The following is a 17,885-nucleotide window of genomic DNA, read 5'->3' on the forward strand; positions in this document are numbered from 1 at the left end:
CCCAAAATATATAGTTAGCAGACACAATTGTTACAATTCTAAAAAGGCTATAAGACTAAAAAAAACAAAAACAAAAAACCCCCCCAAAAACTAGCTTTCATAAAATTTAGGGGATTTAGTTTGTCACTTCCTATTTTGCTTCCACTTCTGTTCATTCTGTTGATTTTTCCTTCCACTTCTGAAAATGACTGATAATACAGGCAAGGGAGACGTTTTCTCTGGGAACCCGAGGCAGAGCTCCTGCTTTTCCACCTGCTTCAGGGCAGCCTAACATACCTCTACTTGCTTTTCTGTCATGGACCTGTATGGAGTCTTTTCCCTTCTTCCTTACCAAACATACTGAACTCACAAAACGGACAAAACGGAGTAACACTTGAGGCTACATACATTTGAAATGCAACAACACATTTCCAGCTATGTGGCCTCACTTTATGTCCGAGTGACTATGTAAATGATACGGCCGTTTGGATCAGTAGAATTGGGAGCCGGCTGAGCTTCATGGAGTCTGAAATGATGTCTCTTCAGCGCTTTTGACAACGAGCAAAGCCCCTTCCACTTCTGAGGTAGGAATACCCGGTCCATCGCTCCTCCGAGCGCCTCAAAGCTAATGCTCCGCGTGAGCAGCGAGAACACCCTTTCCTGCGGCCGCTGGAGCGCTGGGAACTACATTACCCAGAAGACCCCGGGACAAGAGACGGCAGTTATGGGCCAACGACGGATCAGGAGGCGGGACTTCCATGCGTGCGCAGCGCGCCGGGGCCGGACTTCTGGCGTCCTCATTGCGGCCGTTGCTTTTGCTCCTCTCGGGTCGGTTCCGGAACGCTGTGTCAGGACTGAGGTGACGTGACTGGGAAGGTCCGATAGGAGCCGTTGTCCTCGCTGCACTGAGGCGGGTTCGAGGCTCCGCGACGCTGCCTGGGGACCCCGCGACAGGCCCGGGATACAGACCGCCGTGCCCGCGTCCCTCTCCGCTCCCGCCGCGCTCCGCTCTCAGACCCCGATGGCGGCGGCCGCGCTGAGGGACCCGCCGCAGGTGAACGCGCGTCCTCCGGGCCCGCACCGCCCTCTCCCGCCGGACACTAGAGCCCGAGTGCGGGGCGCCTGCTCGCGTGCCTGCGGCCCGGGCGCCGGGGTCCAGGCCAGGGAGGTGGTGGAGGGTGGGGCCGTGTTTCTGACAGACGGCGTGACGGCGCGGGGACGGGCCCCCAGGCGGGGGGACCCGCAGGTGCGGAGGCCTGGAGGCCGGGCTGAGGCGGGGGGTCGGGAAACCTGGGTCAGTCTTAGGTCTGCGGGACACGGTGTGAGGCGGTATCACGCCTGACTGGCCGTCAGAGAGGTTTTCCATTCGTTCTGAGAGACCTGGGAGCCGCGGAAGGTTGTGAACAGAAGAGGGATAGTCTGCGTTAGGGCTTTAAGTTTTCGAAAAGTTGCTCAAAGAGCGAACAGACTGGAAAGGCGATGACAAGGACAGAGAGGCACAGGGAGTTGAGTCCTCGTCCAGGGTCACAACACTGAGGACTGAGACGCAGGGGTCAGTGAGCCCGAGGTCACTAGATTTCAGGGCTGGGTGTGGATACAGGAGAGCCCTGCACACGGGAGCCCAGCGATGGTTGCTTTCCTCTACCTACAGGTGCTGAACGTTGAAAAAGCACTTAGGGATCCTACATAAGACGCGGGGATGGCCCCAGTCCCTCACTGGTTCTAGGTGGCTAACATTGAAACAAAGATCAGAGGCAAGGCGGACTGTCCTTCAAAAGACCAATCAAGGATTTCCCTGGCTATGGGACCCGTCATACAGAGAACTGGGGTTGTAGTAGGTCATGTTTGATTTTTGTCAAGCACTCTGGGTGCCTTAATTCAAGTACCTGTGTGAGTCCTGAGAGATGCCTGTGGCGCGGGGCAGGGAGATGGCAGAGCCGAGGAGTGTAACTATGGGATCTGAAGATGTGAGAACGAAGGTTTGGTCAACTGAATGATATGCACACCAAGAGGAAGTGTGAGTCAAGGGCCCAGGGCTCTGGTATTCGGGACTTAAGGGTAAAGAGGAGCCCGTGTTTGGCTGTATCTTGGAGGCACATTGTGGGACACCTTAAGGGAACTGCTTGGCGGGAGGGACTGGGTCCTGCAGACCAGGCCGTAACTTAGATGGAGTTTAGCCCCTGTCTGTCGTTGCTGAGCGCTGACTACAGTGAGTAAGGGACAGTGAGGAGAGAGTGGGCATCTGTGTCACCAGGGCCTGGTATCTTCTCTGAGGCGGGAGCTCTGGAGGAGGATGACTGTGGGGTACATGTGTGAGCAGATGGATTCTGGGTTCTCAGAGAGAATGTTTACAGTTTCATCTATTCCATTCACGACAGGGTGGTGTGACCTTTGAGGACATTGCCGTGCACTTCTCCTGGGAGGAATGGTGCCTCCTTGATGAGGCTCAGAGACACCTATACTTCAATGTGATGCTGGAGAACTATGCACTTATATCCTCACTGGGTAAGACCCTCACCTCCCCACTGCCCTAGTCTAGGCTCTGTATCCTGCCTCACTCCCCTTTCCCCAAGGGTTGCTCCAACCTTCTCACATGTGGACCTGGTCACTGCTTGTTTCCCCAGCTTTCTGGGTAACTGCTGTGGTAACTAGGGTTGTTTTGTTTGCGCTGCTCTTGTCTCTCCCTGCATCCTGGGTACGGTCCATACTCAACCCTCATTGAAATGGATTTGAGGTCAGTAGTCTTGCAGTGAGGCTAATGGATTGCACCATGCTTGCACTTTCCCTAGCCAGGTCGTATATCCAGGTCCCTGGCACTCGTGTGTCCCGGGGGTTTGTTCCCTTTTATTATCTGACATTTCCTTGTGCCTGCCTATGGCAGGAATTGAAGGCGTTGTCGTGGCCATTACCTGGACCATGGGCTGTTTTTTAAGGCTATCCTGTATGGTTCTGTTTGCAGTGTTTAGATCTCTTTTCTCACTAATGTTAATCATTTCTAGCTTTTGATTTAAAATGAGAGACATGTGACTCTTCCTTTCACTTGAGCACTTAGAGGCCATTGTAAGATTCTTAATTGGCCTAATTTTAATATTGTTGTATCTCAGGAAACAGGGACGCTTCAGGAGAGGGAGAGAGACACAGGAATCACCAATTGGTTGAACAGTCAGAACACATATAATGTTTATTGATTAAGTTTCTCTTTTATATGGGTGCAGTTTTTGGCACCCCCAACAATTATAGTAGTCACACCAAAGATAATAATAATGAAAAAGTTGAAATATTGCAAAAATTACCCAAATGTGCCACAAAGACATGAAGTGAGCAGATGCTGTTGAAAAAATGGTACCATTAGACTTGCTTGACATAGGTTACCACAGACCTTCAATTTGTAAAAAAATGCCTTATCCGTAAAGCACAGTAAAATGAGGTATACCTTGTTCTTGTGTTGTTTCTATACCTTGGCTATTGTGAATAATGCTGCAGTGAACATGGGTGTGCAAATATCTCTCTGAGATACTGATTTTGTTTCCTTTAGAAATATACAGGATGTGTAATAGTTCTATTTTTAATTTTTTCTCTTTCTTTTTTTTAATTTATGAGGCACTTCCATACTGTTTTCCATAATGGCTGTACCTGTTTACATTCCTACCAACAGTGTATGAGGGTTTCTTTTTCTTCATATCCTCATGAACACATATCACTTGTCTTTTTGATAATAGTGTTCTTCACAGGTGTGAAGTGATATCTCATTGTGGTTTGGATTTGCATTTCCCAGATGTTAGTGATATTGACCATCTTTTTATGTACTTGTTGACCATTTATATATCTTTGGATAAATGTCTGTTCAGAGCCTTTGCCCATTTTTAATTGGATTCTTTAGTTTTTTATTATTGGGTTGTATGAATTCTTTATATTTTCCAATATTAGTGTCAAGGAGCTTTTTCTCTCTTTTCTTCTAAACATTTTATAATTTCAGGTCTTATGTTTTAAGTTTCTAATCCATTTCAAATTAATTTTTGTGAGTAGTATAAATAAGGGGCTAGTTTCTCTCTCTCTCTTTTTTTTTTCTTTTGCATATGGATATCCAGTTTTCCCATCACCATTTATAGACGAGACTATCCTTTCTCCATTGCGTGTTCTTCTTGTGCCTATCAAAGATTAGTTGATCATATATATGTGGGTTTTATTCCTGGGCTCTCTGTTCTGTTCCATTGGTCTATATGTTTGATTTTATGCTAGTACCGCACTGTGTTGATTACCATAGCTTTGTGATATTTTGAAATCATGAAGTGTCATGCCTCTAGCTTTTTTCTTCTTTCTGAAGATTGCTTTAACTATTTGGATTTTTTTGTGGGACCATATGAATTTTAGGATTATTTTTTCTATTTCTGTGAAAATGTCTTTGGAATTTTGATACGGATTGTTTTGAATCTGTAAATTGCTCTTGGTAAAATTAACAATGTTAATTCTTCTAATCCAAGAACACTAGATATCTTTCCATTTATTTGTTTCTTCTTCAATTTTTTTCATCATTGTCTTAGAATTTTCAGAATACAGGTCTTTCACCTCCTAGATTAAATTTACTCCTGAGTATTTTATTCTTTGTGATGCTATTTTAAATGAGATTGTTTTCTTAGTTTTCTTTTCAGACAGTTTATTAACAGCGTATGTAAATGCAACTGAATTTTGTATATATATTTTTTTATCCTGCAACTTTACTGAATTCATTTATTAGGGTGGAATATGGGGGGGGGGGTTGCATATAAAAGTATATGATCTACAAACAGATAGTTTTACTTTTCATTCTGATTTGGATGCCTTTTCTTTCTTTTTCTTCTGTAATTTGTCTGGGACTTCCAGTACTATGTTGAATAAAAGTGGGGAGAATAATGATCCTTGTCTTGTTCCTGATGTTAGAGGAAAAGCTTTTAGCTTTTGATTGTTGAATATGATGTTAGCTGTGGACTTCTCAGATGTGTTAAGGTACATACCTTCTATACCTAACTTGCTGAGGGTACTTACCATGAAAGGATATTAAATTTTGTTAAATGCTTTTTTTGGCATCTGTTGATATGACTATTATTTTTATCCTTCATTTTATTAATCTCATGTGTCACATTTATTGATTTGCGCATGATGTTCAACCGTCCTTTCATCCCAGGGATATATCCTAGTTGATTGTGATGTATGATCCTTTTAATGTGCTATTGTATTTGGTTTGCAAGTATTTTATTAAGAATTTTTGCGTCTTTATTCATCAGGAATATTGACCTGTAATTTTCTTGTGTTGCATTAGTCTTACATGATTTTGATATCAGGATAATGCTGGTCTCACAATATGAGCTTGGAAGTGGTCCCTCTTCAATCTTTTGGAAGACTTTGAGAAGGATTGATGTTAATTCTTAAATATTTAATAGAATTCCCAGTGATTCTCCCTAGTCTTGGGCTTTTCTTTGTTGGGAGATTTTTAAATTAGTGATTTAATCTCCTTACCAGTTATAGATCTATTCAGATTTCCTATTTCTTCATGATTCCCTTTTGGTAGGTTGTATGTTTTTAGGTGTTTGTCCATTTCTTCTAGGTTAGGTTATCCAGTTTGTTGGCAAAGAATTGTCCATTGTAGTTTCTTCTGATTGATTTTATTCCTGCAGTGTCAGTTGTGATGTTTCCTCTTTTATTTTTGATTTTGAATCTTCTTTCTTTCATAGTTAGGGAAAGTTTTGTCAATTTATCTTTTCAAAAAAAAAGCAACTCTTAGTTTCATTGGTGTTTTCTACCATTTTTCTAGTCTCTGTTTCATTTATTTCTTTTCTGATCTTTGTTATTTGCCTCCTTCTACTAACTTTAACCTTAGTTTGTGCTTTTTCTGGTACCTTGAGGTATAGAGATAGGTTGTTTATTTGAGAGCATTCTCTTTTGTTAATGTAGGCATTTATTGGCATAAACTTTCCTCTTACGATTGCTTTTGTGCACCCCATAAGTTTTGGCGTGTTATGTTTTCATTTTCGTTTGAGTATATTTGAAATTGTTTTCTTTGACCCACTGGTTGTTCAGGAGTGTGTCATTTAAGTTCCACGTATTTGTGAATTTTCTAGCTCTCCTCTAAATCTATTAGTGATTTGTAGTTTCATACCATTGTGGTTGGAAAAGATACTCAATATGATTTCTGCCTTCTTAATTTTGTTAAGACTTGTTTTGTGACCTAACTTTGGTGTATCCTAGAGAATGTTCTGTGTGCACTTGAGAAGAATATGTATTCTGCTGCAGGTGGGTGGCATCGTTTGTACATGTCATTAGGTCCATTTGGTCTTAGGTGCAGTGCAGCTCCAACATTTTCTTACCGTTTTTTTCTCATCTATCATCCATTGTTGAAAATGGTGTTTGACTCCATACTATTACTGCATTGCCGTCTATTTCTGACTTCAGTTTTGTTACTATTTGCTTAATGTGGTTAGGTGCTCCAGTGTTGGGTGCATATGCTTATAATTGTTATTTCCTCTTGATGAATTGACTGCTTTATCACTGTGCAATGACCTTCTTTGTCTCTTGTGACAGTTACTTACTTAAAAGTCTATTTTGCCTGACATAGTATAGTTATCCCTGTTCTTTTTTGGTTTCGCGTACACATTTGTGGTTCTGTTGTTTCTTCCAAGAAAGTGAATGTGTACTTCACCAGCATTTCTTTGCATTCAGGTTTCTGGAGTGGAGAAGAGGATGTTAAGGCACCCTTTGAGCAGAGTGTTTCTGTAGTAATGTCACAGGCCAGGACTTCCAAAGAACCTTTATCTTCCCAGAAGACTCACCCCTGTGAGATGTGTAGTCCAGTCTTGAGAGCTGAGTCCATTCTTCATTTGGCTGAGCAGCTGGGAACACAACACAGCCAGAAACTATTCAAGTGTGGGGCATGTACAAAAGGATTTTATTTCAGTACAAACCTTCAACAGCACCAGGAGCAGCACATGGGAGAAAAACCGTTCGTAAGCAGCATGGACAAGGCCTTATTTGTGAAGAGCTGCAATTTGCATGTGTCAGAGAAGGCTTTTACCTATGAAGAGGTGGATAAGGACTTCCTGACCACCTCGGGACATCTGAAGCAGGGAGAAACAGGGAAGCAGGCCATTCACACCAGGGAGAAGCCAAACACAATCACCCAGAGCAATGAAACTTTACAAAGCACTGGGGGAGAATGCAAGAAAGCTTTTGGCGCCAAAGACACACTTGTTCAGGACCAGGGTGTCTACACTAAAAGACAGTGTTTTGTGTGCAGTGAATGTGGGAAAACATTCAGGTACAAATCGTCATTTCTCGTGCACCAGAGAGTTCATACTGGTGACAGGCTTTATGTCTGTGGTGACTATGGAAAATCCTTTAGGGGAAGCTCAGCCCTTAATCAACATCAAAAAATTCACACTGGGGCAAGGCAGTACAAGTGCAGCAAATGTGGGAAATCCTTTAGCCAAGAATTTGTCCTCATTTATCCTCAGAGGAGTCACACTGGAGAAGATCATCATGCGTGCCACAAATGTGCACAATCTTTTAGCCACAGCTCCATCTTCATTCAACAACAGACAGTTCACACTGGAGACATGAGTTATGAGTGCACTGAATGTGGGAAGTCCTTTAGACGAAAATCTGACCTCATTGAGCACTGGAGGGTTCACACAGGAGAAAGGCCTTATGAGTGCAGTGAATGTGGGAAATCTTTTACTTCTAGCTCCGCCCTCCGTTATCATCAGAGAGTTCACACTGGAGAAAAGCCTTATAAATGTAGGGACTGTGGGAAATCTTTTACGTCTAGCTCTGGCCTACGTTATCATCAGAGAGTTCACACAGGAGAAAGGCCATATGAATGTACTGATTGTGGGAAATCTTTTACCCAAATAAATCACCTCATTATACACCGAAGAGTTCACACAGGAGAAAGGCCTTATAAGTGCAGCGAATGTGGGAAATCCTTTAGCCACAAATCTTACCTCTCTCAACACCAGAGAGTTCACACTGGAGAAAGGCCTTATGAGTGCTGTGAATGTGGGAAATCTTTCACCTCTGGTTCCGCCCTCTGTTATCATCAGAGAGTTCACACAGGAGAAAAACCGTATGAGTGCAGTGAATGTGGGAAATCATTTACCAATGGACCGATACTCATTCGACACCGTAGAATTCACACAGGAGAAAGACCTTATGAATGCAATCAGTGTGGGAAATCTTTTACTCAAAGAAATCATCTTAATATACACAAGAGAGTTCATACAGGAGAAAGGCCTTACGAATGCAGCGAATGTGGGAAATCTTTTACCTCTGGCTCTGCCCTTCGTTATCATCAGAAAATTCACGTTGGAGAAAGGCCTTATGAATGCAAGGAATGTGAAAAGTCTTTTACCTGTAGCTCTGCCCTCCGTTGTCATCAGAGAGTTCACACAGGAGAAAGGCCTTTTGAGTGCAGTGAATGTGGGAAATGTTTTAGGGATAGTTCCCAACTGAATCAACACCAGAGAGTTCACACTGGAGAAAAGCCTTATGAATGTAGTGATTGTGGAAGATCCTTTAGCCAGAATTCATACCTCTCTAAACACCGGAGAGTTCATACTGGAGAAAGGCCTTATGAGTGCAGTGAATGTGAGAAATCTTTTACTTCTGTTTCTGCCCTTGGCTATCATCAGAGAGTTCACACTGGAGAGCGGCCTTATAAGTGCAGTGAATGTGGGAAATCTTTTACCAATAGCTCGATACTCATTCGACATCGCAGAGTTCACACAGGAGAAAGGCCTCATGAGTGCAGTGACTGTGGGAAGTCCTTTACCCAGAGAATTCACCTCGTAATTCACCGGAGAGTTCATACAGGAGAAAGACCGTACGAGTGCAGTGAATGTGGGAAATCTTTTACCTCTCGTTCCACCCTCCATTATCATCAGAGAGTTCACACTGGAGAAAAGCCTTATGACTGCAGCAAATGTGGGAAATCTTTTAGCCGAAAATCTAATCTCTCTCAGCACCAGAGAATTCACACTGGAGAAAGGACTTAGATGTGTAAGAAATATGTAATTTCCTTGTTCAGTGCAATGGCACTGAAGGAAACTGAGGCTCTAATTGAACTGAATTCAAACACAATAGTAGGGAGATAGCTCATGACCTTCAGTTATGTGGGATGCATGTGTGGCTGTGTCGCAGTTTCTTACCTGCCCAGGGCTCTTGGCAGATTTATTATTGCCGGTTTCTTCAGCCAGGTCCATCTCATCTCTGTAATCTGGCAGGTCCCCACAGTGTGCATCAGTCACTAGCCCAGTCTGCTCAGGGGTGCTGACTTCTCTCATTTGTTGGAGGAAATTAGGAATAGCTTGAGCCCTTCAGATGTCCTCATTCCCTTCTCTCTGACAAGCTTGAGCTTGGGCCTGACCCAGTACTGGCCCAGAGAACATCGTATGAGTTCACCTGGCAGCTTGCAGAGAAGGACTACCATTTTCAGGAACCTGTTGGACTCAAGATAGTTGTGATGAATTTTTCCAGCTCCCAAGTCACCAGCTAAAGAACTGCCAGCCCCACATTGCTTTGGTTTGTCCAGTAACAAAGGCCTTATTGTTTAAGTCCTCTTTCATCTTGGACGTTCCGTTTACCATGTGAGGTGGGCTCTACAGGCATGAAGGGGTGAGCAACTTTTATGGAGGTCTCAAACTTTCTGTGCCTCAGAGGAGACATTACAGAGGCTTACCAGTTTCTGCCAAGTTTGTGTTGCTGCCCATGGCCTCCTAAAAGACTGCAGGGCTTTCTTGCCCTCATTTGAGGCCAGGATGCTATGAGTTTTAGGAGGCTCAGTGATCACCCTGAGGAGAGGCCAAGTGTGACAACCTCAGGAGCTTCTGGGAGCAGCATGAATTCTTTCCCTTGTTCACAGGAGATGTCAGCACTGTTGAGGGGAATTGTTTCCCCAGGTCCTGCAAAGAACCATGTGTCCACAGTTCAGTGGGTGATAGTCACTAGGGCTCAGGGCTCAGGGCAAACCAGGATTACTACAGAAACACCGGCTTATTAAGGGGATTCTAGGCGACTGCAGCCGAGTAGATGGAAAATACCTGTTTTCAACGTGCATCCAGGAATGTCTGTGACAATGATTGGGCAAGATCAGTATGTACATAAATCTGAGGTCCTCTAGGCATAATTGTCTTGTGTAGCTTAAGTCATTGTCATTGACAATAATCAAAAGGTTTTGTAGATTCCTGTACCCTCTCATTGATACTCATCTCAAGGTTATTACTGCCCAGGCAGGTTTAGAAAAAGAGAGAGAGGGGGAAAAGCTGTGGTCCGCAGATGTGTCTCTTGTGACCCAGGCAGCATTTCTGTTGACTTGAGTGGCAGGTCCTTCATTGCCCACTCTACTTGCTGTTATTGAGGGAAGACTGACCTCCAGAAGGCATGAGAAGGTGGCATGAATGTTGGATTGCCAAACCTCTTTTCCAAAACGAGTTTGACATAGAGTTTTTATCTTGAACCATTTTAAAAAGCTATTTGATAAGTTCTGACATGTGTATGAAACTGAAACCATCATCATAGTTTTGGTAACGACCACATCTGTCACGTATATTTATCTCATGACTTTTTATAATCTTTCCCTGCCCTGCACAGCCCTCCAAGGAACCGTCGACTTACTTTCCATTAGAACAGGTACTTTGCATTTTCTAGAGTTCATATGGTGGACATCAAGATATTTACTCTTGTTCATGCCTTTATTTATGTTGCATAAATACTTGGAGATTCATCAATGATACTTGAGTGGCTCGTACTTTTTTTTTTCCTCTAAGAAATACTCTTCTCTTTATATATCCCACTATTAGTTTATCCATTCATTTGCTTATGGACATGTGGTATTTCTAGTATTTGAATATTGAGAAAAAGCTGTTATAAACATTTCTGTGTAATTCTTTGTATGGATATATGTTTCATTTATCTTTTGTCAGTAACGCAGTGCAAAGTCTGAGTCCTAGGGTAGGTGAGTGTTTAGCTTAAACAAACTAGCAAATTGTGATCTGAACCAATTTTACCTTTTTGCATTTTTACCAGCAGTATATGAGAGTTCCACATCTTAGTGAATACTTGGTCAGTCGTTCTTAATTCTGACCCTTTTTGTAAGTTTGTCATGCTATCTGACTTTTTTACTTGGATTTCTCTAAGGATTCATGATGAGCATTTTTCAGATGTGTATTTGCTATCTCTATATCTGTAATGAAATGTTCATATCTTCTGCCTATTCTGTGAATTTTGGCTAATTTTTTTCTTTAACAAAAGAACAGTGAGACAAAGATGTATTGGAATTTCACTCGTTTTGTGACTTTTTACTTTGTGGTTAGTTGTTTTTAATGCTGGAATAATATGGTCTATAATTTTTTCAGTTTTCATATGCTGTGTGCAATGTAATGGACACATATACCAGACACTTAATTTTAGTCTGTATTACTTACATATTCTCCATCGCTTTTTAAAGTGTAGGCATTTAATAATACCACAAACCCTTTCTTAGTAGAGTACACCCCTTTTCCTGGTCTATCATCTGGGGGTTAGTCAGTTGAAGCAGATACCTCAGGGGGACCACATTGCGTCAGGATGGACACAGTGTTTTTTGAGTCCCAAAGCCAAGTAGGGAGGGAAGTAGGGCAGTGATCTGACTCCCCAGGCCCCGGGTCAGGCAGACTGGGTTTGAATCCTGATTCTGAAATACCACTGTGACTCACAGTTAAATGACCCTCCACCGACTCTGGGACTCAGTTTCCCCCTTTGTAAAAGAGGTATAAGGTGTGACTCTACCCTTGAGCTGTGGGAGGAGGTGACGAGCTGAGGGGCCCCTTTGCTGCACCCACCGCTGCACCAGGCCTCCTGGGGCCTTGGCAGCTCTAGCCTCCGCCTTCAGTGAAATTCCCTGGCCAGGCCCCCTTTGCTTTATGAGCATATTCTCTTTCATTCTCACCCCTGAGAATGCTGGGGGAATCGAGGGTCAGAACGATGAAGTGGGTTCCCCGAGGTCACACTGGACAAGTGTCTGATTGAAGATGCTGGATTCAGACCCTGAATCTAGGTTAGAGCTGGGAATGTTTAATCCCTTTACCTCAGCATGTGAGCCCTCAGCCCAGGATAGGCACGTGGCGAGGACCAAGGGGTCTCGGCTGCTGCCGCTGTTACCATTGTTGGACCTGTCGGCATGTCCCCACTTAAGCCTGCCCTCTCAGTCCTCATGGGAGTGCCCCTGTCTGTCATCTCAAGTGGCTTCCCCCACAGGAGGCTTTTCTCTCAGTTGAAATTGCATTATGTCCAAAGGCCACACCTTCCCCTTCGAGCACAGCACAGGACTCAGCCCTCAAGAATCGGCAGCTTGGGGCAGGTCTCTGCACCTTCATCAGCGGCTAAGTGACAGGCTCTGATCCCATCCAACAACCCACTGTGAAGCCTCAGTTTGCCTTTTCAGGTGTTTGATCTTCACCCTGGAGTGTCAGAAACAGCCCAGCCCAGAGGACCCATTACCAGGAGGTGGTAATGGAGACATCTGGGCTCCTGGCCTCACTGGGTAAGGGCTCACCTCTGCTCCATTCAAGGCACCTGCTGCCACTTGATCCTGTCCTCTAGTCCAGGACGGCTGGTTGGGAAGACCGGTGGCATATACCATCTTTCCCTGCAGTCCTCACCAAGTTCTGGACCCATATCCTCTGTTCTTATCTCCCTGTGTCTGCACCAAGGATCTTTTGGTTTAAAAAAAAAAAATAGACCTTCTAAACATAAATCCTTACCCCACTGCCCAGCACTGTGGCCACATCTGAGATCACCATTCCAGATTCCACAGGTGGGGAGCTCACTGGCCCAGCCTAGTTGGGTTAGGTGTCCTCTTGGCCCAGTTATCAGGGTCATGGGTGGTGGGCAGGGTAAGAGAAGAGGGTGAGTCAGGCAGTACTTTTTGAAGCCACTTGCCATGAGTCCACCCAGGGTATCTTCCTAAGCAATACTGTTGCAGTTAAAATGGTCTCCTGAAGGCTGCACCATCACCCCTTGTTTCTTAAGGCCTGAGCCACGCTCCTGTGCTGGTTCAGGAGATTATTTTAGAGAGTCCACCGATCTGACATCAGATGGCATGCCAGGACACCTTGAGTAAGCTGATGCTTTCCCCTGCTCGTTTTGTTCCCTTGCTGCTGTCAGGAGAAAGTCTTGGAATAGAGCTGATCTCTCTTGCCCCATCCCCACCCACTGTCACTAAAATCCCTTTTCAGCAGAGAGCAGGCCTCAGGAAGTCTCTGGGACTTCAGAGCATTCTTTTGATTTCATCGTATTTTTGTGGTAAATTTCCATTTGTCAGAAGTCAAACTGGTTTTCCCATTAGCAGAGCGATACAAATAGACATTTTAGCATATAATCTATATAAGAAAAATAAAATGTAGGTCATTTTAAATAGAATTATAACATTGGCCACAGCTAAGGTCCCCTAAGCACAGACCAGGTGTCAGGTCTGTTGCAGGCATTGTCCAAGTTCCACTCATTGGATTCCAACATCTTATTGTCCTCGGCAAAGTAAGGAAAATACAGCCACTGAGCGAGTCCCTCAGGAACCTCAGCTTACTCAATGTAGAATATGTGCCTTTATTATGAGGTGCCAACCTGTGCTTTCTTACCCGCTAGAAGTCCTTTTTTTAAAATGAAATAGGAGTGACTATAGATGATAATTTGTGTCTTTACTGGACCAAATCACTGTGTGGGTTTTTTGATTTTTAAAAAATTTCAGAAGTCCATGAAATATCAAAATCTGGGAATGACCAAGTCATCCCCTCACGCAGATTCCCATTCCCTGATGATTAAATACTCCAGACCACCTCCCACTCACTTCATGGTTACCTTCTCCAAGAATGCTGATCCCACACGGGGCTGTGAGCTGTTTCCTCCTGGAGCCAGAGCTTCCGGTGAGACTCCCAAACCTGCCGCTCACAGGCTGTGCGGCCTCAGGCAAGTTTCTGAACCTTTCTGTGGCTCAGGTTCATCCTTCACAAAATGGGGTAGTATGGTATCTATGTCACAGCATTATTGTTTGTCTAAATGGGTTCATGTGTGAAAACAGAATGGTCTGTACTTCCTGACTATGCAGTTCTGAGGTGATGATCTCTGCTGGATCATTATGTTTTTGTTTTTGATTTTTTATTTCTCTCCAGGTATTTTTTAATTTCTTCTTGACTTCTTCAGTGATCAGTGACCAGTTGGTTGTTTAGCCTCCATGTGTTTGTATTTTTTGCAGTTTTTTTCATGTAGTTGATTTCTACTCTCATAGTGTTGAGGTTAGAAAAGGTGCTTGAAAAGTATGAAGAGTTGTGGTTAGAGAAGGATTTTTGAAAAGATAAAACAAAATTGACAAACATTTAGCCAGACAAATCAAGAAAAAAAAAAAGAGAGGGCCCAAATCAAGTTTCCAGCATAGCCATGGGCTCAGCTTAATTCTCTCACATATTAGAACTCAGGATATGCATTTTTTATGTTTTGGGAGAATGATTTGCAAATGAAATCTATAGTAGTATTTTACTAAGATGGCTTTGATGCATGGAAGAGTTAAAACATCCTGTCAGATCTAGTGAAAGCAAGACACAAAAAATAATGTGACTAGAAGATTGCAAAATACAAACAGCAAGATAAGCAGGGAGGTAAAGAATCTCAAAGCTAAAGCTTATCCTATATGACATCATGTTTTGTATGAATATAATATCTTCATTATCATTAACATTTTGCTCTCTTCTCTCTGCAAAGAGCTCTGATGATCCACTTGTGATTCAGTAGGTTTCTAGTGTGTCATGTAGAAGTCATGAGATGGCTTGTTCTAACAAATCACATCAGGATCACACACACTGACAAAAGTACCTTTCAATCCCTTTGTGGAGAGTGAAATTTTCTTGATTACACCATAATTGTGCTCACATAGAACCTCTGTAATTAGGGGAAATTTAATGGCCTTTATTTTCTCAAAAAACTGCAGTTTCTAAAGGGCCAAGTGTTCAATAATGAGAGCAAGTCCAGAATTTTCAGGCCCTACTTGTCTCTAATTAAAACAATTTCTGTTAATCCTCATAGGAAATCAGTAGTGCTACTTGTATATGACTTAATTTCATTTCAGAGGTTTTATATAAACTACATTTTTTTTCCTTCTTATAATTCACTTTAATTTCTTGGTTTTTTTTTCTTCTTTGTTTTTTTTTTGTTATTTGTTTTTTTTAAATTTCTTGGTATTTTTATTGTACTACCAATTACCTAATTTTGTTCAATCTTGTGGAATGCTATATAAATCAATACACTCACTGAGAACATTCTTACCCAGCCCATACATATATGATGTTTTCATGCATAAGTTTGATTAAATTATTTTTCAGTTTGAGAAGAGGTATAAATCAAGATGTTTTTGCATCTCAATTTACAATCCATTTTAATATTTTATTGCATTACCTATTTTCTCTTCAAGTTGATAATCAAGTTTAGTACATATGCTCCTATAAATTAATTCAGTATGTAAATATAGTAACATGTTTCCAGGCTCACTACTATGTACTATTAACCCAACTATGTTGTTTTATTTTTTTGCCAGAATAAGCTGTTGGATATATTTATAAGTTCTTTATATAAACTTTTTATTATCCTTTAAATAAGTTTTAACTAATAAGCTCTGAAACATTAGCATTTTATTTGAAATACATTAAGTAAATGATCTCTTGTATTTTTATTCATAATGATCTTTCTACATAGAAACTTGGCTTATACCTATTTTTATTTAGAGGTGGTTTTTATAATTTCTGGTTTAATTTCCAAGTTTTAAAAGTTTTTTTCAATTGTCACATTTCTTACTTTTGCTGGTTTTCAAATTTTTGTTTATATGTTAGTAACATGTTTGCTTTAAATTTTTAAATAGGAGGAAGCTCCTTACAGAATTACTATTGATTTTAAATTTTATTTTATTAATTTATTTTAAATTTTTAAAATTTTTATATACATACCCATAATTTCTTGTTAATTATAATATTTCAAATGATTTTTTAAAGGATTCTCAGCTATGCATAGATCAACTTTTGGTATGAATATTACTTCTTCATTATCTCTAAATATAATTCATAAATATTTTCCTAATCTTATAGCATTGAAAATGACATCAATTCCCAGTACCTGCCTGCAAAACAAATAAACAAAATACCCTCCAAAAAAAGAAAATGCCAGACACATCTCACCTATAAATCTTTCAAATATATCTCTAAAGTACAAGTTCTCTTTCATTATAATTGCAATAGCATTTTCACACCAGCAGAAATACTAATAATTTAGAATTCAATTTTCCCCTTTTCTAAGATTTGTTTTTCATAATCATTAAATCATAAACAGTATGCTCCCATTTTATGTTCATATTCTGCATCTTAGTTCTTTTTTATTTCATAGGTTTGTCCTACATTCTTGTGTTTGTCTTATATGATGGTGGGACTAGGTCATCTGTCTGGTATAATTACATCTTCTAAGGTAATTGTGTCTCTTTGATGGCCTCAACATGTCCTCCATTGCTTCCAATAAAAGTATAATTAGAGCCAGAGGCATTAATCACATTCACTCTGGTCACAGTGCTCCACAGGCAGGGCTGAGACTTCTGTTTTCAACACTAACATAGTCTGAAGTCTGGATGTCTTCTGTTTTTCGAAGTAAATGGTTGATGCAATAAAAATTTGTATCCTAGGGCAAGTCAAGGAAATTTAAACAAAAAATTTTCTCTGCAGTTTGGCTTCCTCTTTCCCTTCTACCGTGCATTGTGTATCTGCATTTGGTGGATTTCCATGCATCCACCAAACCTCCCCATCGGCAGAAATACCTGTTCAGCTATAAAGAGCAACATTTTCCTAGCACCAACAAGATGACTCCTTCAAAGATAACATGCCTTCTTGATCTTGTAAGGGGTCATAATGACCCACCACTTTGTACTTGCAGTTTTGGCTCGTGCGAAATACTCACTGCATTTAATGTATAGCCCTCTGTCTCCAAAACCTATTATATAACTATGCTTTGACTTCTGACGGGCAGAACAGTCCTCAGAGCTTTCTGAGAGGTGCTTCCCAGGTTATAACAATGTGTCTCAAATAAAAATTTACATTTCTTCCTTAGATAGACTGATTAATTTTTGTCAACACTTTGCATACTGGGTCCAACTGTTGTTAGGGTTTGTTTTTCATCCAGCGTCATTTTTTTCTCCACTGGAATTTTATCTGTTGTGCTAGCTGTCCTTTGAAGTTATTTGATTGAAGTAATTGGTTGGTGATCATTGATTAAATTCATTATTTTATGAGCTTTAGATCTATCTGTATTCTACCTATTTTTTTCCCCTGAGCTTACAGGTTTTCTTTTTCTTTTTTTTAAACATAAAATTACCAATCCTCAAGTTAACCAAAAGTTGTTCTGGGCTCCTAGCGATAATCTTCTCTTCGTATCAGATTGCTCTGTAGTTTCTTCCATTTTAGACCTCTCCAATGGATTAATGCCTCAATTTTCTTTGTCTTTTCCATGTGATTTTTTTTATGCTGGAAAAATGTATTCTACCTAATTTTATCAGAACTTATGAATATATTATCTAGAAATAATTTATAGAGAAGAAATTTTCCTAATTTTCTATTTGTTTACTGTAAAGTGCACTCTGAACATCAAAGTAAAGAAAATGCATGCTTCCTTCTCTCTCCTTAGCCATTTTCAAAATGGCCCTTGGACATCTTGCACGCCATGTCTCTGTGCAACTTCCCCGGTCATCTTGGCCTTTTCTCCTGGAATTGAGAACTACATGACCCAGAATGCCTTGCGTGGGACCCAGGGCTTTTGAGCCAATACTCAGAAGAAAAGGTGTTTCCGTTTGGGCACGGGGGTTGGGCGGGACTTCCTGGCTC

General features: G+C 41.5%; 1 protein-coding gene across 1 annotated transcript; it reads left to right on the forward strand.

Annotated features, from left to right (window-relative positions):
- The first annotated feature begins 521 nt into the window (after positions 1-521).
- Positions 522-11,287, forward strand: LOC135318416 (zinc finger protein 345-like). Its single transcript, XM_031457435.2, has 3 exons — positions 522-1,033; positions 2,358-2,484; positions 6,673-11,287. The coding sequence occupies exons 1-3, from the start codon at positions 1,001-1,003 to the stop codon at positions 9,000-9,002; spliced, it is 2,490 nt and encodes an 829-aa protein (XP_031313295.1). The 5' UTR covers positions 522-1,000; the 3' UTR covers positions 9,003-11,287.
- The last annotated feature ends 6,598 nt before the right edge of the window (positions 11,288-17,885 follow it).

This window comes from Camelus dromedarius, chromosome 9, assembly GCF_036321535.1.
Source record: "Camelus dromedarius isolate mCamDro1 chromosome 9, mCamDro1.pat, whole genome shotgun sequence".
Taxonomy (NCBI): domain Eukaryota; kingdom Metazoa; phylum Chordata; class Mammalia; order Artiodactyla; family Camelidae; genus Camelus; species Camelus dromedarius.